This window comes from Gavialis gangeticus, unplaced genomic scaffold (assembly GCF_001723915.1).
Source record: "Gavialis gangeticus isolate Ggan-Ray unplaced genomic scaffold, GavGan_comp1, whole genome shotgun sequence".
NCBI lineage: Eukaryota > Metazoa > Chordata > Crocodylia > Gavialidae > Gavialis > Gavialis gangeticus.
The window spans coordinates 26,014,259-26,037,179 of record NW_017728997.1 but is presented as its reverse complement, the minus strand read 5'-3'; the positions used below and the strand labels follow the sequence as shown (position 1 = coordinate 26,037,179).

The window sequence follows — 22,921 nt, the reverse complement described above, 5'->3', positions numbered from 1 at the left end:
TTTACAGATGGGTACAACTTCTTGACGTTCATTGTCTGTGAGCTGAAGTGTTTCTAAGAACTTATTAGCCACACGTTCAAGGGCTTCTTCAGGCCAGGGCTAGGGAGAAAATGAGAGAAGACATGAAATTGAATTATTAAAAAAGTCTTTTTTTTGTTTTCTATTTACAATTCCTGATAAATAATCCCTTTCATAAGTCCATTTCAGTATGTCTCAAGCAATGTTTTGTTGTTAACTGAATAGTAGATCCAATTATAGTTCAAGTGCTGAAAATACCAGTTGTATAAGCATTGTTTTTTTACAGCAATTAAAAGCAATTTTCCAGACATTCATTCTTCTTCAGAACCTCTGTGTTTAGCCTCCCTAGTAGAACAGACCGCTACTGAACAATACCACAGAGTGAAACCTCTCTAATATGGCCAGTCATTTTCCCTTTGCCTCCAAAGTGGAACTGACTCCTGTAAGCTTGCAGCAGTAGCTGTGAAAATTTTAGATTTTCAATTGACTGATTTTAATATAAAAAGACTCAGGCTAATTATTCACTGCCCTAACTAGTAACAACATTAAGATGTGAGCAAGTATTTTAAAATAACTTCTAGTGCCTTGAGATAAATCTTATCAGATAATATGATAGAGACTAAAAAAAAAAAAAAAAAAAAGCACAATCACCAGAAAAGTAAGCAAAGATCATTAGCCAGCACAATTGTTCATGGGAGTAAAAACTGTCATAACCATCATAAAACATCCTGTATTGAAAATATTTTAAAATCTTTTTAACTTGCACAGGACTGCATGTCACCTCTTGCAATTGAGTGAAGATGGCTTATTGAGATATCTTGTGGTTCAGATACAACCCACAAGACCATCATCTGGCCCACGAGTCCAAAAATTTGGCAGCAGGATAGTGTTTGCATTAATTGCAACTTCCCTGCTCCCAAATTTTTGGACCTGTTGGGAGCCCTGCAGGCAGATGACATGACTAGATCATGGTTTACAGTGGGGTTGGTGTGAAGGGTTGGGTCAATGTGTGACAGCATCTGGTGTTCAGGGCCAGGCTGGCATGCAGGCAGATCCAGCAAGTGGGGTTGAGTTGATTAGTGACCAGATCTGGCACAGAGATTTGGACCACACAAGGTGTCAGGCCAGTGAATGCGGCTGGGCCAGCACACCAGATTGTACCCGTGGACCAATCCCATGTGCCATATCCAGCCTGTGGACTGGCCCTGTACTCCCACAGGACCAGAAGGTTAAAGCACAACTGTCTTAACTATTTTCAAAGAAAGATAGTTCTGCCAACTGGGTAGTAAAGGAAGATTTGGTATGAAAATATAGAGATTATTAGAAAACTGAAGTTATTTGTAAAGACAGGAACAGAAATATTTCTACAAACCTGGAACCAGTCAATAGTACAACAGTTGATGAGGGATGGGAACTGTCTTAAACGATTGCGGAAGGCATCTCCAATTGGGCTGAATGCAACTACTACATGGAGATTTTCTTTGCAGCGGTTCACAAAGAAAGCAAACAAGGACAAAGGACTGAGTTCTTCATGTTTACTGCCAGCTTGAGCTACTACACGAACACCCTGGAAATAGCATTTGAGATAGGGGAAATTTACTACATAAAATTTAACTAATTATTTCAAAGTGATTTAATGATCCTATTTATGGATTGTTTACAGCAGCAGCCCTCTGATCTAAAACGCAGTACAGGTAAAATAAGAAAAAAAAGACGATAAAATAAACTTGGAAGAGCAAAAGCTAAATAATATTGTTGGGTGGCACACTAGTATTTGTCTATAACCCTGACACCCCCATACTCTGCTTTTGACTACTTGAGAATTTTAGATTAGGATAAATATTAAACTGACTAATTTGCTCCTGAAAGAGATATTATAAATCATCTTTTGAAAATTACTGTTTGAAATGAACTCAAGGAACAAAGTATCTTATGCTTTTAGAACTAACATAAGAATAAAGTGCAATTAAAATCAATCTTCAACCACTCATAAAAAACATTAAAAGAGTTATAAACAGATGGGACAACTTATTATCCTTATTATGAGAAAAGCCACTGTCATTAAAGTGGATGTTTTTCCTTATCACATCTACATTTTACGTGATCTACCAGTCTCCTAACTAAAAATTCATAAAAAATGAACCACTTACTAAAAACATTTTTGGAGACAACATTCAAAAACCTTTCATTAAAAAGATATGCTGCCTTTACCTATAGGTAAATGAGAATTTAAACTTCCAGACATCAAAACATGTCACATTAAGATATGCAGAAAAACCCCTCCTGAGGCAAAAAACCCACCCCTGAGATTTTGACTAAAAGAAAAAACATGTCCCCATTACCATCTACTACCATGCTGTCAAAACAAAAGTTACCTTCTGTTATGTAGCAAGGCACAAGAAGCACTTTGAAAAGACTATCCAAATCCCCATAATTCAAATTACTTTTCCACAAAATCATGGCTATTTGTTATAATCTAGCAATTAAAATAAATTTATAAAAAACCCAGTAAAGTTAAAGGTTCAAAGTTAAATTATTTTGATGCAACATATTTTCATGAATAATGAATTTACTCTAGTTGACATATTACAGAACAATTACTACATTTAACTGCTACATCACTATTTTAAATTAAAGAATATGTTCAAAGGAACCATAAAATTGAAAGACAGACCTATAATTCAACCAACATACTTTACTAAGTACTTGGCTAAACTCAAAACATAATTCCATAAACACTGAATCAATTAAATTTATAACCTAACTTCTTACCAAAATATATGGAGTGCTGAACTCAACATACTGATTAACATACCACATTGGGGAGAAAAACACAAACATATCAAACAATGTAGCTAATTAGTCAAAATATCTGAGTAGGTACTGAAAAACAATTTGAATGAGTGAAACAAAACACCATGGATGGTGTGCTTAACATGGACATTTGAAAAGATTAAAACCTAAATTTTCAATATATTGTTTATTATTTTTAGGTGCCCAACTTAAGACTTTTAAGGCTGATGTTCAAAAATGCTGAATGACAAAAAGTAGTGAGTACTGTTTGAAAATGTAAACCTAAGCCTGTTTTATGAAGTTGTGACTGAATAAATACATTTATGAATTATTTCTGCCCTCTGATAAACCAAAGCAGGAACTTCGTTGTGAGCTGCAAGTGTAATGGAGAGCAGAATTTTGCTCTTAACACAGCATTCAACAAAAAGACAGAAGCAGACTGCGTTGTCCAGGGAACTTACTGGGCTTCCAGTAAGTGAAACACAGGCCATTCATCTCCTGTGCAGCATAATTAAGTCTTTAGAACATTTGCAGTTATTTAGCATTGGCCAGATGCACAGATTAAATATGTGATGTGTTACAGTGGGCAGAAGCACAAGGGCAAAATCAGAGGCAGGTAGGTATCAGCCACTCCATTTTACAGATATATTAACTAAGGATGTGTATACAAGTAAAGTCAGCCTATTGGGAAGGCACTCTAACTCATGTTACTTTATACAAAGTGCTGTGAGTTAGAGTGCCATTGAATCCAACCAGCATTTGCCAGTTGGGTAGTGGGGTCATGGAGCCTGCCTGGACCAGCCCTGGCCAGAAAGCAGGGGTGCACCAGCAGCCTCCCAGGAGGCTGCCAGACCACCTGTCTCCCCAGCCCTGCCTCCCTCTGCCAGCTGGCAACTGTCAGCAGCAGCTGGGGGAGAAGGGATGGAGCCCCCCCTCACATATTCCCCTCCCTGTTACCCCCCCTGCTGGGATCTTGGGGGGAGCCAGGCCAATCCTGTGCAGCAGGGGGTCTCCCTTCCCCACCCTCCCCCACCCCATGCGAGCATCTTGACAGCAGCCGAGTCTGCCATGCCCAGAGCTGTGGGGAAGGGGGAACAGAGTCCGCCACCACGCAGACCTGGCCAGGCTCCCCACAAAACCCCAGCAGGAGTAGCCAGGTTGGGCCCGTGAGGTGGGGGGGTCTTGTCCCCCCTCCTCAACTCCCTGTGAGACGGCCTCTGCCACCACCAAGATGCTCACATGGGGGTGGAAAGGGAGCCCCACCCAGCCTTGAGGGCCCAGCAGAGCTGCCACCAGGACCCCAGTAGGGGTTCCCTTCCCCCACCCCGTCTCCCTTGCGTAGTGAGGAGACTCTTGCCTTCTCTCTGTGGCAGCCCTACAGACCTGCATGAGATGTGGGCAGAATTGCCTGAAATTAACACTCGCAGGGAACCTGTACAGAGATTCTCTAAGGTGCTCTGCTTTACAGCACCCTGTCTGACACTTCATCAGATGCGGGTTAAATTGTCACACACCTGGCCATTTTAAAGTGCTCTGCAGCTGTGAACATATAGCATTTTCAAGGGCCTCATCAGGTGAAAAATGTAACTTCTGTAAACACCCTTAAGGACTGTAACAATGTCCAGTAAGAATCATTAAATGAGAAGCACTTATCCAAAGACACTCTCTTTATTAAATTTGTACTATGCTAAATTCTTCATGATAGATCAAAGCAAAAAACCCTCAGTTTAAAACCCATTTTGTTTTAAAATTGTGTGGCAGTGGCTAGTTGATGTATAGTCCCCTTCTTAAAGCTTACTAAGGAAGACTGCATTTCAGAAATATATAAATCAATTCATAAGAATACCTCCATAATCTCTTGTTTTTCATCTGGTGCAAAAAGGTTGGGTACTTCCCCAGTATTGAGCACACTGTCAATATCTTCCAAAAAAGCTTCTTCTTTAATCTGCGTGTCTGTGATTATAAAAACAGTTTTCAAGCCCTTCACGCCTGCATTCTTCAACAGGTTCTACAAGACAAAATCAGGTCATGCAAAACATTGTACTATCTAAAATACTCCTCTGGAAAATTCAGAAACACATACACACATATGTGGTAATACTTACCTTCAGATCATCCCTCCACTCATTCATACCATAACTCTTAGAGATCTCTGGCTGAAAAACACACATTTTTGCTATGAACGTAGCCAGACGAGTCAAGGACTGACGTCCACTTCCTCCCATTCCAACAAGTAAGGCATTTCCACCTGACTGCTTCAAAATACGGCTTATACGAGACAAATGTTCCAACACATACCTAACGTTGAAATATATTAAACATGATGACGACAAAGAAAATTTATGTATGTATGAGATTTTTCTAAATCAATACATTTAAGTTCTGTCAGTAAGTTAGGAAATTTGTAAAGAAAAATGTGTCTTCCCAACATAAATACAAACACATGACCAGCAACAAACTGATCATTCATATCTGTTAAAACTATAACCACTGTACACATATCACCCTCTAGAGATTGGGGAAAGGAAAGAGAACAGGTCTGCATTAAGAGGAACATCAATCAAAAAGAAGGAAATAACAGAAAAGAACTTCCCAGTTCTAATGCATGGTAGTTTCATTACTCATATATTTTCAGAAATGTTAAAATAATATGAATCTATTAGGGAAGTATTCTTATGAGATCACTTTTTTCTATTATCGTCTCAAAGACAATAAATTTTTACTTGTCCTAACTGGACAAAAAATACATCAGAAGCTATGTCAGGATTTTTGAATGTGCATTACATTTCCAGATCAATGAATTAGGCTGCATAGCCAAAATCTTATAGATAAGCTACAGCAGCAAAAATGGGCCATAGTTGTGCTGCACCTTAGACTCAGGGTAAAATGAAAGCCTGGAGACTGCAAGCAAGGATAGAAGGTCCATCCAAGCTTAATGGTCCACTGGGGTAGTGTTGTTAAGACATACCAGAGTGAAGTGGCTAGCATCATGTCTGGTTACCTTTGATTTCATGATCAAATACCCATTTATCGCTAAATCAACTGTATATGAGCCCAGAGGAGGGTTAGAACTCATGCTTCCAGAACTGTAGAAAGACACCTGAAGTGCTCTATTACCATGCCCCTGGCTGCAAAATAAGTGGTATGACTCCCCATGAATTGAAGAGGCAGCAATGCACCAACAGAACAGCACTGGAATTGGTGCAGAGGTTTACAGAACGCTTACACAAGAAGCAACTCAGTAAAGGGCCCTAATGATAAAAACTTTGTGTCAGTCATCAAATAGCTAAAGGAATAAGCTGCATAAGCTTCCCAGTCAAATCACTTCAATTGCCCAAGTATCTGCCAAGAGATAAAGACAGATTGGTCTAAACATGTGAAAGGGAAGAGAAAGGCAAGGTATACCTTCTAAAATATAATACAGTCACATTATCTAGCACCCTGAACTCCTATATTTTCTCAAATATAAGATGACTCCCCAATAATTAGATTCTATATATGGAAAATATATAAAATTTGATACAATTTTCCAGGTATAGAATTTAATTATGGGAGGTTTGTCTTGAATTTGCCCCCTTGCCACTGCTCCAGCAAAGAAAAGAAACCTGGGAGGATAGTTAGCCCCTTTGCCCTCTGCTCCCCAGAGCTTCTTTCCCCTGCAGGCTCTTTCCCTCTTCCTCACTGTCAGACTCTGCTCTCCCTGAGCACATGGCAGTGAGGAACAAATTTGAAAAAACTGACCTTGAAATAAATAAGCATCACTGTAGTAATTTAGACATAGCACATATAGACCTAGTTCACCCTGAATTGATTCATTTAACCTTTTTTGGAGGTAAAGTTTTAGCACAGGTATTCCATAAACACATTTTTAACTAGCATTTTGGCACCTACTTATATATAGCATAAACAAGGCTTTTTTTTTGTTTTTTAAAGGAAAATTGTTCATGTTCCAAGCCAAATCACCCAAATCAATTCCAAGACCATGAGTCATTCAAGAACCATATATGGCCCTAGTACTGGCAAACATCCTCCACCCCAACCTGGGACTTCAGATGTTTCCAAATCATTTGGCAGGCATCTTATGTGCAGGCCCAAGCCCTGAGGCTTGGGGTTTGGATGCCCCCAGGTTTTGCTTGCCCTCAGCCATATGGCTGCAGGAGCAAGCTAGGGAAGAGTCTCCCAGTTCCATAAAGTGGGCATAAAGCAAGATCTTCTCACTGGAAATGAAAGTGGGAGAGTAACTATCAGGGCTCCTGGTTTTCTCTGATAAAATAATCACAAATTCTCTGATAAACCCCCCAAAATCCATGATTAAAATTAAAAGTCCCCTGCAGCACCCCCTACCCCTGCTGGTGCCCCTCACTCACCCCACAATGACCCCCCTGTCCTGCTGCTCACTTGTCCCCAAAGCCATCCCAATGCTGCTGGTGTCCCTCGCTGCCCCCAAAACAGCCCCCCACCCTACTCATGCCTCTTGCCCTTACCCACAGCCCCTGCCCCCCAGTCCTGCCAGAGGGGTTCCCCAGCTGCCAGGTCTATGGGGCCAGGGACCCAAGTTTGCAGCTCCCTGCCCCCAACAGTAGGCAGCTGCAGCAGAAGCAACATGGAACCAGCTCCCCTACTGCTCTGCCTGCTTGGGTGGGGGCAGGGCTGGCTCCTGGCTCCCCCCAGCCCTGCCAGTGCCCCCCCAGCCATGACCTGCAACCCCACCCCCAGCCCTGCCAGAGAGGTCTCCAGCCCCCAGCAAGCCCCACTTGCCTCAGGCTCCAGGAGCGAAGATTGAAGCTGAGCTAAGCGGAACTGTGGCTGAATGAATGCCTCAGGCCCTGCCCTTCCCCTTCCCTTCCGGGCAGGGCAGGGGGTTTCCTGTCCAGTTTGCAAACAGCTCTTGCAGACCAGCCTGCAGAGCTGTTTTCAAAAGCAGGGAATCTGTGGTTTTCTCTGCTAAAAGGAGAAATCCGTGTTTTCTCTGATAACAAAGGGCAAATCTGTGGGTTTGTCTGTTTTTCCATGGGAAACAGAAAACCAGGATCCCAGGTAATTATACATTACCTCTGCCCAGGTACTACCCAATGCCAGAAAAGCAGCCATCCCCTGCCTCGGGAAAACTGCCTTAGTGGTAACAGTATTTCCCATATATATCATAATCAAGTCATGATATTAATCCAAAGCCAAAAGGCCCATGATTTACTATATCCACCAGAGTCAACAGCATTCCAAGACACGGTGACCCCACTATGTGTGCATTCCAGATACCCCCCTACAAAGGATACATGTGCTAATGAGCACCCACTCATGACTGGAACTGAGCATTCTTGTCATAAGTTCTGGGATCCTCCAAAGCAATCATATGCAGATAAGGCACAGGGAAATCTGGTCTGGCTTCACCTCATGGGCCACACTAATCACATGCACCAGCCTGAAAGAGGGACTAACAGAGGGATTCCTGAGTGAACTGTTTGGGGCCCGGCTTGATGTTTGCCACATGTTTAAGGCTGGTGAAGAAACAGGACTCACTGGAAATAGGAAAGAAAGGTGCAGCTCAGCTGTGGGAGTGAAGAGGAAATCAAAATGTATGCGATGTAGCAAATCACCTAAGCTGAGCGGCAGGACAGCATGGAAGAAGACAGAGGCAAAGATAAAGCAGAAACTGGGGCTGTGGCACATGTGCTCTTTCTCCATGGGGGGTTGCATCATGCTTGTGAAGGCGGTGTTCTTGCCAGTGCTTCTGTACACCGCACTGGTCTACCCTTCTTCCGAGCGTGTTGCCCACAGGATCCAGAGGGCTATGTGTACTTTCTTCTGGGCTCCAGATGGGAAAACTCACCCAGAAGACCTTGTACAAGGACAAGAGGGACAGGGGCAGGGGCATGCCAGACAGACATTCTCCTGTTTCCGTAGGCCGAGTATATGAGCCTGATCTGCAAGCTGGTGATGGATGCAGAATCCAAAATCACTTGCCTCATGAGATACTTCGCAGGGCACATCCTGAGACACTGGGGAGTATTCTCCCCAACCAACCACAGACCGTGGATCTTGGATGCACTGTGGTTCTACGAGACCCTGAACCAGTGCCACAGTGTGTACGGCAGGGGAGGGCAAGTATTTTGGGTGGGGGGCCTCTTACTGAGTTTGGCAAGGCATTGAGGGCCACATGACAGCCAGCCAGGGGCAGATAAATATTAGCTTTCTAAATTTTTGAGGGGCCCCACGGGCCAAATAGAATGGCCTGGTGGGCCACAATCAGCCCGGGGTTCACATTTTGCCCACCCCTGGTGAATGGCCTGCAGAACACAGGCCCAGAGACCATGAGGAGCCACAGGAAGATCCAGAAGACGGTGAGACTAAAGGATACTATATCTCCCGTGGACCTTCTCCTGGGCGATGTGTGCCAGGCTGTGTGGGAGCGCATCCACCGCAACAATCTGCACAAAAATCACAAGGACCTGAACTGGTTCATAGCTCACTGAGCTCTACCAGTGAGGGCCTGAAGACAGAGAGAGGGGCAGTTGGGGAGACCTAGCTGCCAGGGGCCCAACTGCCACGGGGCCACTGAGACAACTGACCACCTCCTTTGGCTCTGCACCTGCATCAAGGAGGTATGGAAAAGGGTGAAGCAGCTCTGCGAAGTGGTGATTGGTGTCAGCTGGCGAACCAGAGAAGCAGCGCTGTATGGGCACCTCACCAAACACTAGAGGAGCCTGTCACCCTGTTTTGACCGGTTTGCGTCCTGTGCCAGGAGCTCCCTGTGGAAGGCCAGGAACCTCTTGTTGTACAGGCAAATGGACGCAGAGGTAGTAGGCTGCGTGAAGTTGGCTCTCAGCGAACTCCAGATCTACTACCAGAAATTGGTAGTGGAGGATGGAGGGGGCATGGCCAAAGTCACCTGGCACGGAGACATGTAGCACAGGACCATCCAATGTCCCCCAGGCGGAGAGAAGGGCAGTGGCAGTGAAGAGGAGGAAGGGACAAGTGGACCAGAGGATAGTGACAGCGACAGAAGCAGCAGGTCCTCCAGTGGGAGCTGGAGCAACAACAATGGAGAGGATACTTGAACTGAGTATGTGACCCCACAAGCAGGGTGGGGATGGAAAGGAAGTGTTGCCTGGTCTGAGGGACCAGGTTTTGCTTATTTGTTTTGTGTGTGTTGCTTGCGATGCAGATAACATAACGGGTTCAGGTGGCCAGAGGGCCTTTATACAGGTGTGCGGGTGCAGTTTTGTAATGGGTGAAGGTTTTTTTCTTTTTGTGGTGTGATACTATATAACCTTATGTCTCTTAGATAGATAGATATTTTTACAAAAAAAGAAAAAAAAAAAATCACCATAACTTGAAAAAGGGGGGACTGCACTCAGTGAGCACTGCCACACATCTTACTTAGATGGGTACACTCAGCATGTTTGCCCAATATAGACAATATATTTTATGGTCACTCTCAGTGTTGGCTGCATTTAATCAACATCATAATTAGTTTCCATTACTAATCACATACTGCTTTTAGCAGCAGTTTGAAGATAGACAAAGTACTTAATGCACTTTTCTTATATACAATAACATAATACAAAATAACACACCTGAAAATTACAAGGTTCATCCTTGTCTTGTGGGTTTGATTATATTCATCTAAACACTGCTCCACAACATCACTGAACTGTTGAACACTTGGAATTTCAATATAAAGTCTTTCATCTCCTTCAAGGTCAGGGGTCATATAGTCACCAAATACTAAACTCCTAGTATCTTCCTCAGTCACCTATAGTATAAATTTCAATAGATTACGAAGTGAAGTTTAATGATCAGTTTCTTAAGTCAGAACTTTCCAAAACAAGTTGGGTAATAGATAAATGTACACATAGGTGACTGGTGCCTCTTGAGTCAGCAACTGGGGGTGGGGTGGGGCCATGGCAGCTGATCCCACTGATGGGGGTGGTCCCTCACAGCTGATCGCACTCACCAAAAAATGCTTTTGCTGGCAGCCCCGCTCCCTGGCCAGCGCTTGCAGAGTGGGTACTGGCACTCCCACCTGCCCCCCTGCCTGCCAGCTAAACGGGGAGCATGGCCTGACAGGGGTCCACTGGCACGTTGCCACTGAATGTACATGAAAATGAACAGAAGCTCTGAAATGCATTACATTAGGGAATAGCCAAAATCACTTCATAGTATTATCTATTCCTAGCTTCTATTGCTCCTCTACTATGGGTGCATCTACATGGAGACACTAACTGTGTGGTAGCCTATTAACAGTGCCCAGTAGTGTGCAGGGCAAAACCCATGCTAATACGCTACTGCGCAGTGGTATTAAGCTACTACGCAGTTAGCATCACTAAAAAGCCATGCATCAGCACTACTGCACAGTAGCACCAGTTACCGCTCATTGATTTAGTACTTGGTTATGAAAGTACCAACTTAATGCACAGTAACTACAGTGCATTAATTAACACGTAAATACACCTGTATGTAGTAAACATATTTATTAATTCTTGTAACACAATTAACTCAAATTGACCCATATTCTCATACACCAAAATAACCAAGACCTCAAGGGCATCATAAATTAACACCAGCATGGATGTAGTATCCTTCCTCCTTTTAGAAAATCTGAACTAGAGCCATAAGGTTAATTTATGTGTAGGAGAAGAACTAACCGGTTAAAGACAAAAAGGAAGGGAACTTACATAATGAAAAACATCCAAAAAAGTTAGAATGCAATAACAATTACAGAAAACAAGTTACGATACAATAAGCAATTTACAGGCCAGATCCAAAGAGGGAAGGTTTCTTTATCCATTAAACCAAATTTTGACAGTCCATTAAGAATCTTTATCATCAAATTTCCTCCTGTAGATACGACACTCACAACTGAAACATTTCATTTGGAAAATATTCAAATGAAACAGTTAAACTCTTCCAAACATTTTCTTCTCAATTTTAGGACAAAAATAAATAGCAAATCTTATTCAAATTCACAAATGTTTCTGTTGACAGGAAATTGCATTTTTCTGGCCAATAATTTGCCTGGCCCTAAATTATGATACAGAAAATAAGGAAAAGGAATGTTACAATGCTAAAAGTAATACTTACAGCTGCACTCCCTTGTTTAAGATGTGCAAAAACTTGGTCAAATCCTTCTTTGAAATGCTCTTTCACTATATCTTTCACCAACCTGAACAACCAGGCACTATCAGCATCATCTACAAGGCGGTCATAAAATACTCGAAATACTTCATGAACAAAGAGACGAATCATTGTTTGCTTTTTTTCAACTGATTCTTTCTTAATGAGCAAGCAGCCTTGGATAACACGTGAAAAGTCACGCAGGTTGAATGTATAATGGGATTTGGCTGGTGTGGGCAGCAGGTTTTTCATGGCTTTCTTATATACCTTAAATATGAAAAACAATGAACAAAAAAAGAAACATTCTGTGGATCATATTTTTACAATAACAATACTTTACTTTTCAATAGACTTTGATACAAGGAATTAAAAAAGCACGTTGAAAATATTCAGCAACTCTTAGAGTAGGCCTGTATGGTAGACATATTACAAATCTAAATCCACAAATGTAAGACACAACAAGTGTGAACGAACTATACATAGAAAACCTGTAGCAGAGCTAGTATTAAAATCCACGCCTCTTGCTCCTAGCTCTGTACTTTAACCACAAGACCCTTCTTCCTCTTGTGAAAGACTGAATCATAGAAAATGTCAGTTTCAGATCTTTATATGCTGAATCCTCTATATTTTGAAACAGATTATTTAATTTCCGGAACTCCAACATAATTAGGAAAATCTATATGAAATCCCTACACCTTGGATCAAATAATGAAAAAAAAGAACTTTCATGAAGTTCTTCTTACCTCTAAAGTACCACTGACAATTTGGTTTCCAGTTGTGAAGAATTCAGGGGCGAATTCATTATTTCGGAGGTAGAAGGCTACTATGGTAGAGAAGATACGGACCATAGTTTCATCACTAAAGGAATTAATGGTGCAAATGTTGAAATGTCGCAGAAACCGAGATGTAACAGGATTCCTTCCACCACCTGGAGGTCCCATAGCAGCTATCAGCTGCACATCAACCAGTGTAATTTTAGATGTATCCTTTAAATCATACCTTCAAAACAGATTGCAACACCATATTTACACAATTAAAACCTCAGAAGATGGTTTTAGTTGTTAGACATACCTAACATTACATATTATTTCAGATATGCTACTTTAGCTTAAATTAAGACAACCATGTCTATGGACTCCAGTTAATCAAAGCGAAGCTTCCTTTGGGTTCATGAGTTCAGCTGCATGATTTCTCTGTGTATAACTAAGGTTTCAATCATTAGTTTTAACTTTGGATACACAAACCATGGGATGAAATTTATACATGAAAGCTAAAAAGATGGCATTTGGAAAGTTATACAATTTAATTTTTTTTGTCTTTCGTTCTGGAAATTACATTTAAATAAATGAATAACATAACAATTTACTGAAAATTTTAGCTGTCTTGAATAATTACCAAATTCCATGATCAAAAAACTGTCTTAAAAGTTCAATAGGAGGCTGAGCTCCATATTTCTCCAAAGCAGGCATATTCATATCATCCACAAAGATGACACACTTCTTTCCCATCGGAGGGCCAAATACTCCTTTACGTCTTTTGTCTAGCCTGGCCATTATAATATTCTACAATGCAGAACAGAAACATTTACAACATGGATTTAATATATAGGCCAACCATATTACATTAAAAATAGTGTACTGTATTTTAAATTTCTCACAAACATTTATCATTAAGATGCTGAATTTGTAAATACATATGTAAATATATTTTTTCATATTCTTCAGTGTTATTCTACATTTATTTGCTGAACTTAATGAAATAATATGATAATGTTTTAATTTATTTCTGATTTCATATTTGCCTGCCAGCTGACTTCGACTTCCATCATTTAAAAAAGCCTGATAATGCACTTAGGTGGCTCCGTTAGATCAGAAGAACAGGCAGCATCTCACTGGAACAAGCCCTCAATTTTTCCAGACCTTGATTTCACAATTCACTGCTTGAAATTGGGGCATATGCCTGTACCCACACAAGCTCCCCTTAGAATATCCATTTGTAGTTCATTACAGATTTAGGACCTAAATTTAATCATGTCAAGGAAACCACTCATGAAAGATGCATTACAGTACTAACTTAGGGCACGACCACACAGGGAAACTGAGCTGTGGGGAAAAAGAAGTGGCTGCTGACAAGTAATTACTCCAGATTTAGGTGGTACTTCAACATGTTATAATTACAGAAAATATACAATACCTCCAGTGACAGAGAAAACAGTTAGGTCAAATTTTCACCAGCATCTACAGCTGCACATGCAATTTTAAAGCTAAACAACATTAATCCTACGAAAGGATCCACCCACGTTGGTATTATTCAGGCAAAACGAGTCACACATGCAAATCCTTTTACAGCATCAGGACCAAAGCTTTTATACAACAAAAAGCTGTCGTGTGTATGTACAAATAAAGAACCTTAGCTAGAAGACTACTGTAGACATTAATTTTGCCCAGTCAAACAGATCGCACACATACACCTGAGTTTTTGTAATGATAGAATGATTAGATATAAAAGAAATAAAACATTTTGCTCAAAAAACTTAGATATAAAAATCATTCATACAATATTAGTGTCTGAAGATGTGGCTGTAAATATGGACATTTCCAAGTGTTTATCAACATTTCAGCAATGTATTATTATCCAAAGGCAAATAAAAAATAAAAAATACCAGCTTGTTTTAAAAATAAAATGAACCTCCCACCTTTGTGTGCCATGTAGCTACATCCTCCCCTTTAATGCCAGTTTATTTGTGTTGAATAACAATAAGTTATTATTTGATTTTCTTATTGTGTTATATTTTTTCCAAAACAAGTAATTGTTATTTCTTTAAATTTTAGATTTCTAAAACCAAATCCCTCTGGCAATTCTTATAACAATAAAAACATGCGTTTGATAAATATCAATTAAGCATTAATAGATTCAAACTTCCAAATTAAATCAAGCCACACATTTACCCTCTCAGGCAAAAGCTTGGGTAACCAAATAGGCTCTGCATTACATCATGAAGATTGACAAAAGGAGCTGTGAATTCCAGAGCTAAAGTACAATGAGTATAAATACTGATACCTGGTTCATTATTTCACTGACCTTCCAAGAGCCAATACTGTACTACCATAAAAAGACATCACAATAAAAATATCTTAGAACGAAGAGCTAAAGTTTGTCAACTGAACAAATCCTAAACTCACATTTGGCTCAAAAATGTATATACAATCTAATGCAAATCATCTGTTTTTACCAACCTGGGTTTGATTGGCACTGGTCCGTGCTGAAAAATTAATGAAGAATGGAAAGTAGCACTCCTTTTCCAAATTGTTCATTAGCTTGTCCTTTACATAGACAGATTTCCCAGTACCTGTTGGTCCTACTAAAAGCAATGGTCTTTGCAAAAACAGTATACAATTATATTAGTCTATCAAAAGCAAAATGGACAGCAAAAAAAAAAAAAAAATTATAAATCAAATATATCACATAGAAATTAAACAGTAGGGGCATCTTTACACATGTGCCAGGGACAGGGAACACTTTAATTAAAGCAGCTCCAAGAGCCACTCTAATTAAAGCACCTGCAGAGTCTCATGTATTCAGTATCCCGTGCTTTAGTTAGTGCTCCCCCATGCTATTTTGAAGTGCGAAGACACTGAATACACAAGATGCAGAGGCTGTTGGAGCGCACTGATTACAGTGTCAGAGCAGTGTCCCCACACACCTACAGGCATCTAGAACACTAGAAATTAAAAAACTGCATTATTTTGTTCTGCTTGTAAATACAGCTTATTTTTAAAAAGACCAATGATGATTAACTTTTTTTCTTCATTATGCACCCAAACAACTCCACTAAAGTGAAAAGGCATTTAAAATAAGCCTGGTTACTGGTGTGTAAATGAGAATAGAACTGCGCAGCTTATTCCCTCTATAGTAAATATATATGGTTGGAACTGCATCTCAATGCATTTACAAAGTAATCCTATTTTGGCATCCTTTAAGTTTAACACCATGACAAAGTAGATCAAAGAGCCTTTTCTGAATGTTTCTAAACTAAAAAAAAAAATGTTACCCACTGGAAAGACAACACTTAAAGATATCAATCTGGGATTTCCAAAAGGACTTGTTTAACTCCCTTTGAAGGCTAATGGGATATGGACACTTAACTCTCTTAAGTTGCAATGAAAACTCCTGCCATAATCAAAATGCCACTAATGACACATAAGCATAGCCCTTCTCAACAAAGGGTGTCTGATACTGGACAAATTATGACAATCCCTGGTATCTTGAGGGAGGTCATATCTAGAGGAGAAGGGACAGAGTGGAAAAATAATTCTTCTGCCTCTAGGTACACTGAGGGGGAAGGACATTTCCCCTAATAATTTTAAAAGTTAATCATGTTACAGTTTCTTGCTTTAGAAACCTTCCCCCGATTCCTGTGTATTTCGTTCTCTTGCTCTGCTCATTGTTGGCATAGCTACTGTTAAGCTCATGACTAATTTAAGAAAAGATAATCATCCCATTTCATTAGAAAAGGCAGTAAGATGGTTTAAAACCTCAGCAGTAATTCTAAAAGCATTGTAGAACACTGTAGAAATAATATAATGGAGCAATAATAATATAATGCTGGGCCATAAGAAGTCTAATACTTTAAAAGTGTATTAAAAGGATGTAACCAGTTGCATTGAAGGCTGTTTTATATACACAAAATGGGTCAAGAATATTCTAATATTGACAAACTTGGGTCCTGATCTGAAAAATACTGATATGAATGGAAATACTCTTTAGATAAGGCTTTATAAACAAACAATTAAGTTATTCATGGTTTTACATGAAATAGATTTTCTTACTTTCCATAGGTGATGCATAAGTCCATCAAATAGGTATATCTGACTGTGTCTATTGTTGGAACAATGATGTCTTGAATCTTAACACTTTTTTTATCACCATATTTAATGCTTTTAATGGCTTCATTCCAATGTACCCACCGTCCTCTACCTTTCAACTAAGAAGAAATATAGATTTTAAGTAGTGTGAGAGGTTAGTACTGACAGATATACTACAGTACATTTAAAATGTTTTCTCTAGCACTTCATTCTTTTACATGTGAAGGAAGTGAATACGCTTCTGTGATACTTAACATTTTCCTCACTGTATTTGTAATAAGCAAACCTCACAAGCTGTACCACTCAATTAAAGTGAATATTTAAAATTCAGACTCCTGTTTTACCCCTCCTTATACAAGGTTCTTTAAAGGCATAAACAAAACACTTAAACATTAGGGATGTAAATATCATTTTTAAAATTATCCGTTTAAGCTCCTCCAGTTATATCTGTTAAACAGTTAACTGATAGCACATACCTAGTTTAGTGACCTGTGGCAGGAACAGCCCCAGCCCCAGCCCCAGCCCCAGCCCCTTACGTGGGTCTTCCCTGTGCTCCAGCCCCAGGCCACTTGCAGGGAGCTACTTGCAGGGGGCAGCAGGTGCAGCTAGCCGTTAGAGGGCACTGCCCAGCTGCAAAGCCAAGGCTTCCCTTTGCCCCCACAGGCAAGGGCTGGGGCTGGGCTGTAGATGGAACTGGGGCTGGAGATCTCTCCTGAGCCTGGATCCCACTGCCACAGGGAGGGTTTTGGGGGGAAGGAGGTGCCAAACCCCCACAGTGGTCAGGCGGGGCCTTCCCGCTGCAACAGCAAGACTCCTGACCCCACAACGGGTCTGCCCAGCCCCCCTGCAGTGTTGGGGCCAGGTAAGGCAACAGGCTTCCTGCACCTCCTGCTGCCCCTGTGCTACTACGGCCCAGACATGGAAGGCTCCTCTGTGCTGCTGGAACAGGACCTCCCCAACTTGGCTCAGGGAAATGGGGCCTAGTCCCAGTGGTGCTACATCCTTCCCCCTCCCACCTGTGGTGCTGGAGGTACACTGGCTCAGTCCTGAGATGGGGTTGGGCACATGGCTGGTTCGGCCTGAGGAGGCACTGTGGGAGCTGGAGCAGGTAGCACCAGCTGGCTGCCGGCCCCTCATGCAGTGAGCATGGCCCCAGGGCGTTCCTGAGGGGCAGCGGCACAGCAGCTCCAGCCTGGGAGGCTGCTGTTATAGCACCAATCCTCCTCTGAGCACCCCTGCTGCACCAGCATGGCTTGTTGCCACCCTTCAGGAACTCCCTGGACCGCACTCGACACTTGAGGGGCCAGTGGTGATCCCTCACCCTTGGCGCCACCTTTGTCAGCTGCTGCAGCACCTCCTCCAGCTGAGCCAATCCCATGATCAGCCCTGCCTTGGGCCTGGACCAGGCCCTGCATGGCCCCAGTGCTACAGGTGGCAGGGGAAAGGACGCAGTGCACTCCCCTGGACCTCCTTGCCCCCGTGGCAAGCTGGGGAGGGCCCAGCCCAGCAGTATAGAGGAGCCTCCCATGTCTGGGCACAAGCACAGCGGGAGGTGCAGGGAACCCATTGCCCTGCCAGGGCCTCGCTGCTGCAAGGGGGCTGGGCAGACCCACCATGGGGCTGGAGTCTCACTGCTGCAGCAAGAAGGTCCTGCCTGACCCCTATGAGGGGCCCAGCACCCTTCTCCAACTCCTCCCTATGGCAGCAGGATGTGGGCACAGGAGAGGTCCACAGCCCCAGCCCCAACCCAGGACTGTGGGGGCAAGGGGAAGCTTCAGCTCTGCAGCTGGGCAGTGCCCCCAGTGATTCAGGTGTGTCCACCATCTCCTGCTCCTGTGGTTCCCCACCAGCAGCCTGGGACCCACGCAGTGCTAGGAACATGGTGAAGATATAAGGGGCTGGGACCAGGGCTGCTTCTGCTGGAGGTCACTAAACTGTAAGCGGAGGTGGTAAACAGTATAAATATAATTGTCTTTTAACCCTTTAACTATTTACATCCCTATTAAACATGTATATAATATCAAATATACAAGCAGTCCTCATAGGAAAATGTATCTGTAAATGTGATTAAAGTTTAAGCATGTGCTTCCTGGACTTAAGTAAGAACGCCCTTCTGTCTAAAACCCAGAAACCTAATGGCACCTCCCCGGACCTCAACTACAGCTCACTCTAAATATCTAATATAGACTGGCAGATATTTACTAAACAGCTGTTCAGTCAGTACATTAATGATTCCAAAAAAGATAATGCAATTGTTAAATAAAGTAGTTTAGTTCTTCTCAAACCCAGAATATTCTTACTTCTAGCAACTGTCCCCCGCAAAAGCTTTAAGCAGCTAAGTTTTGTTTCCCTCATTTAAAGGATATATTTGAAGTACTATAAAATGAGCAATCATACCTCATACATGTAGTCATAGACCAAACCTTTATCATCAAAGGGACAGTCCCATTTACCCACAACTGGTGGTACTGGACTGGACTCAGACTTCCCTGCTACAATTTCCCTCAGGAAAGCATCAAAAATAACTCGACTATCACTGTCACAACTTCCACCAATGGACCAAATCAAAGAGAAAGCAAAGCAAGCCTGAGAATGTAAAAGGATAAGAAATGACAATGTGACTGGTCTGATAAAAAAAAAAAAAAAATGCAGAATATTTTTATGTTGAACGGTTCTAATGGCTGTCATTAAATTAGCTTTTGAGCCAAAGGCAATCACAGACCTGCTTAAAGACAGGGAAAGAAGCAATTAACACCCATATTTAGCAAGATAGCTAGAAACAATTAAAGCTATTGCCAAAGGCCATGTGTACATGACACGAGACTTAATGTAGACCACCAAAGAATTTAAATGCGCTTTTTTTTTTTTTTTTGTGCAGTGCAGTTCGGTTTGTACAACACAGCGTTCACGAATGGCGCTTTTGAGCAAGTTAAGCCCCTGTGTGTCATTCCCTGCAGATGTCAGTAGAGGGAGTCAAATACCAATTTATCATTTAAATGTTTTTCCTATTGCATTACAACAGGAGGAGCATGTGAGCCAGCTGGGCTCCCCAGTCCCTGAACACTCATTGGATTCTGACCGGTCATGGTCACCCCAAAATCCTTCTCACTCATATTCCACCATGGAATTTTTCATTAATATAGCAGCTTAATAATTACCTATCATAACAGTATCGGGTGGGTGGGTGTCTATGTAGCTTGGCAAGACTTGAGCAGAGCTAGACTGAGTTGTTAACCAACTTCAAATGCAATGGCTAAGAATAGGGTTTGAAAACTCTGTGCATGTGTGCTACATAAAAGCCAGAGAAACTGTTGTCAATGTGAATTTGAAAGGAAGCACAGAAAGGGAACTTCTTACATACAAAAAACTTATGACAGGTAGACTTAGGAATTTCTGAGCAAGGAAACTCTGCTGTTGCTTATTTCCACTGTATTCAGGTTAACAAAACTCTGTGTATATTCTTTGTATATAAAAAAGAGAAAACAATAGTAACAGTAATGTGACCAAACTAATTTTCAAGCTCCTGTGAAAACCTCTGAATATGCAAGGCATAGATGAAGGAAGATGCAACCTTCTGTTATCTGAAGCTAAATCCCTCCTAGATCTCCCTACTGAGGACTGTGTCACAGTAGCAGAAGGCGCTTATCTGGAATAACTGAGCTCACTTAGAGCCTAACAAATGATTTATCTAACATCAAAGACAGATCCAGCAAAAAAAAAAAAAAATGTGTTTCCTTTTAATAGTCTTCACTAAAGAGTTGCCTTTGGTTTCAAAGGTTTTATAAGGACATTTTCAGTATTAGTGAAATGTCAGGAGAAAAAAGTTCTGGAACCTCAAATGCAGTTTTTAACTTCAAATAAATTTAGGGACATCTACTTTTATATTTAAAAGCATTTAGTACTAGTCACATCAAAGTGAGCAAGAGGGAAAAGGTTATGTCAATGCTCAGAGCCTCCCCTACTTGAAGAAAAATTATACACAAGAATGGAAGATAAGGCTCACTCTAGTTGACATCTTGTATGGGATAGATATTTTGTACATTTACATTAAAAATAAAACTACAATCTGGAGTCTTTATATAAAGCATTAGTTAAAATTTTTAGCTAAAGTAATTAAAGTGCCCAAGTTATTGGCACATGGCCAGAAGTGCCCTGTAAAATGTAAGACTAACTCTGTTTATCAGAAGCGACAAGTGTTTCTTGTGTAGTCATCCTGGTATTGAAGAGGAATGTAACACAGTTGTGCTTATTGTAATAATTTTCTCATTTGAAATTGCTGTCTCCCAGAACTTTAAAAGTTAGCAAAAAACAGCTACCATCCCATTCTTTATCTTTATTATAAACCTTGGACTTGAATCCTAATAGCTGCTAAATATCTGCAAACCCCAATGATTTCACTGAAAATTGCAGAGGTACAGTGCTTTTTTGGGATTAGACCCACTGTATGCAACAAGAATTGTAATACTAATATTTCTAATGTTTTGTTGTGTTGTGTAGACTGTGCATCCTAATGCTAAAATTTTTAAAAAGTAACTCTTCATAAGAGGAAAATACATTCATCCTTACAGCATACATAAAACATGGGATCAAATTCTAGATGTCTCCAAAATGAATGTGACTTACTCCATCCACATAGAGCTTATATTCAGACTCTACATGAGTGGAATACAAGGTGAAAAAATATCCCCCCCCCCCAACCACTCTCCAGCAAAACCAGATCCAGATGCCTTTCTGCAGTTCCCACTTCCCCTTATGGGCTAAAAGGTTAGGTATAGTTCTTCCATATTAGCTGCATGGGGCACAACATGGATCCATGATCACTCCCTGAATGCATTTACAGATCAGTGTGATCTTCTAAACTAGCCTCAGCACTGTTTAATGCAGGGCTAATCCAACATCATAAAGGTCTCTGTGTATGGCCACTCTTCTAGCAGACTCACAGAAGTCTTTATGTAGGACAAAGTAACCAGGGCTTTGGGGTGCCCTTCTGTGTAAGAAATTAATCTCAAGCATGGATTCTATGAAAATCATCAAACAAATAGGTACAACCATTTTGTAAATAGTTGCAAATCCCAAGCATTGTTTTAGCTTAATATTAATTTTGGACCTTTCTATTGGAAATGTCACTCTTTTAAGAACTTTTTAAGCTTAACATACAACCAGAAGCTGCCTTTCAAATACCATGAAATTTCTGCACAACCAAATGAGTGAATTAGTGTTACCTGAAAATTATTCTTTCCCCAAAACATAAAACACACACATTGATCACTTGCTCTAATTGAAATATAAATCTAATTGTAATATTATCCAAATTAAAGGAAAACAAACAGAAAAACAGTTAAACTACATCCATTTGTGTATCTATAAGAACCTAATCACTGCTGCCCCTGAGTACCAATCAAAAGAAAAATAAGAAAGCACTATCATATGCTCTTGCTCTCCCACTGCCAGGCAGGTTCATTTTGAATATATGTACACACGAGTGAATGTGTGTGAAGGAACACTGGAGGAAAGCTAAGGCAAAGAGATGAATTTAACAGGAGATCTGTTACCAGTTAATTTCTTTCCTTTTGAAAAATAAACCCAGGAAAAGACCAACCATAATCCATGAGCGGATGTTTTTGTTTGTAGGATCCTCTTGGACAGTTTTACATAGCAACATTTCAAAAAGTCGAGTTAAAGACACTACAGTGTTGCTGTTGCTTGTGGGAACCAGGTCCTACAAGACACAAGGAATGGAGAGTACAAAGTATGGTATTGCAAATATCTTAGTCTATCATCTGGGGTTTTAATGGGAAAAGTACTGTATTTTCACGCATATAGCCCACGAGCTAGACACGTTTTTACAAACTTGACAGATGGGTGCGGGCTATGCAATGTCTTTAGAACAGCATAGCCCATCCCCAGCTGTGGGCTCCAGCTCCAGCTCTGGCGGCCATGCCCAGGCAGAGCCCATGCTTGCAGCCATGTCTCAGGGGGAGGCTGCAGCTCCTTATCCCTCCCCTCCTGTGCAGGGCCCGTAAGCCTGTCCCTGGCTGCAGGCTCCAGCTCCAGCTCTGGCTCCGGCAGCCATGCCCAGCAGAGTGCGACTGGCGGCAATGGCAGGGAGCGGGGCTCACAGCTCCTCATTC

At 41.4% G+C, this 22,921-nt stretch overlaps 1 protein-coding gene across 1 annotated transcript in view; it reads right to left on the bottom strand.

Moving 5' to 3' along the window:
- Window positions 1-22,921, bottom strand: part of DNAH12 (dynein axonemal heavy chain 12) — a 208,952-nt gene that overhangs the window by 84,947 nt on the left and 101,084 nt on the right. Inside the window, exons 36-47 of the mRNA XM_019504991.1 lie at window positions 22,390-22,509; window positions 19,188-19,376; window positions 16,755-16,909; window positions 15,162-15,300; window positions 13,321-13,487; window positions 12,669-12,924; window positions 11,893-12,192; window positions 10,386-10,564; window positions 4,917-5,109; window positions 4,658-4,819; window positions 1,391-1,585; window positions 75-99 (exon numbers count right to left, since the gene is read on the bottom strand). Coding sequence (XP_019360536.1) covers window positions 75-99; window positions 1,391-1,585; window positions 4,658-4,819; window positions 4,917-5,109; window positions 10,386-10,564; window positions 11,893-12,192; window positions 12,669-12,924; window positions 13,321-13,487; window positions 15,162-15,300; window positions 16,755-16,909; window positions 19,188-19,376; window positions 22,390-22,509 — 2,080 coding nt within the window. The remainder of the gene's footprint in view (window positions 1-74; window positions 100-1,390; window positions 1,586-4,657; window positions 4,820-4,916; window positions 5,110-10,385; window positions 10,565-11,892; window positions 12,193-12,668; window positions 12,925-13,320; window positions 13,488-15,161; window positions 15,301-16,754; window positions 16,910-19,187; window positions 19,377-22,389; window positions 22,510-22,921) is intronic.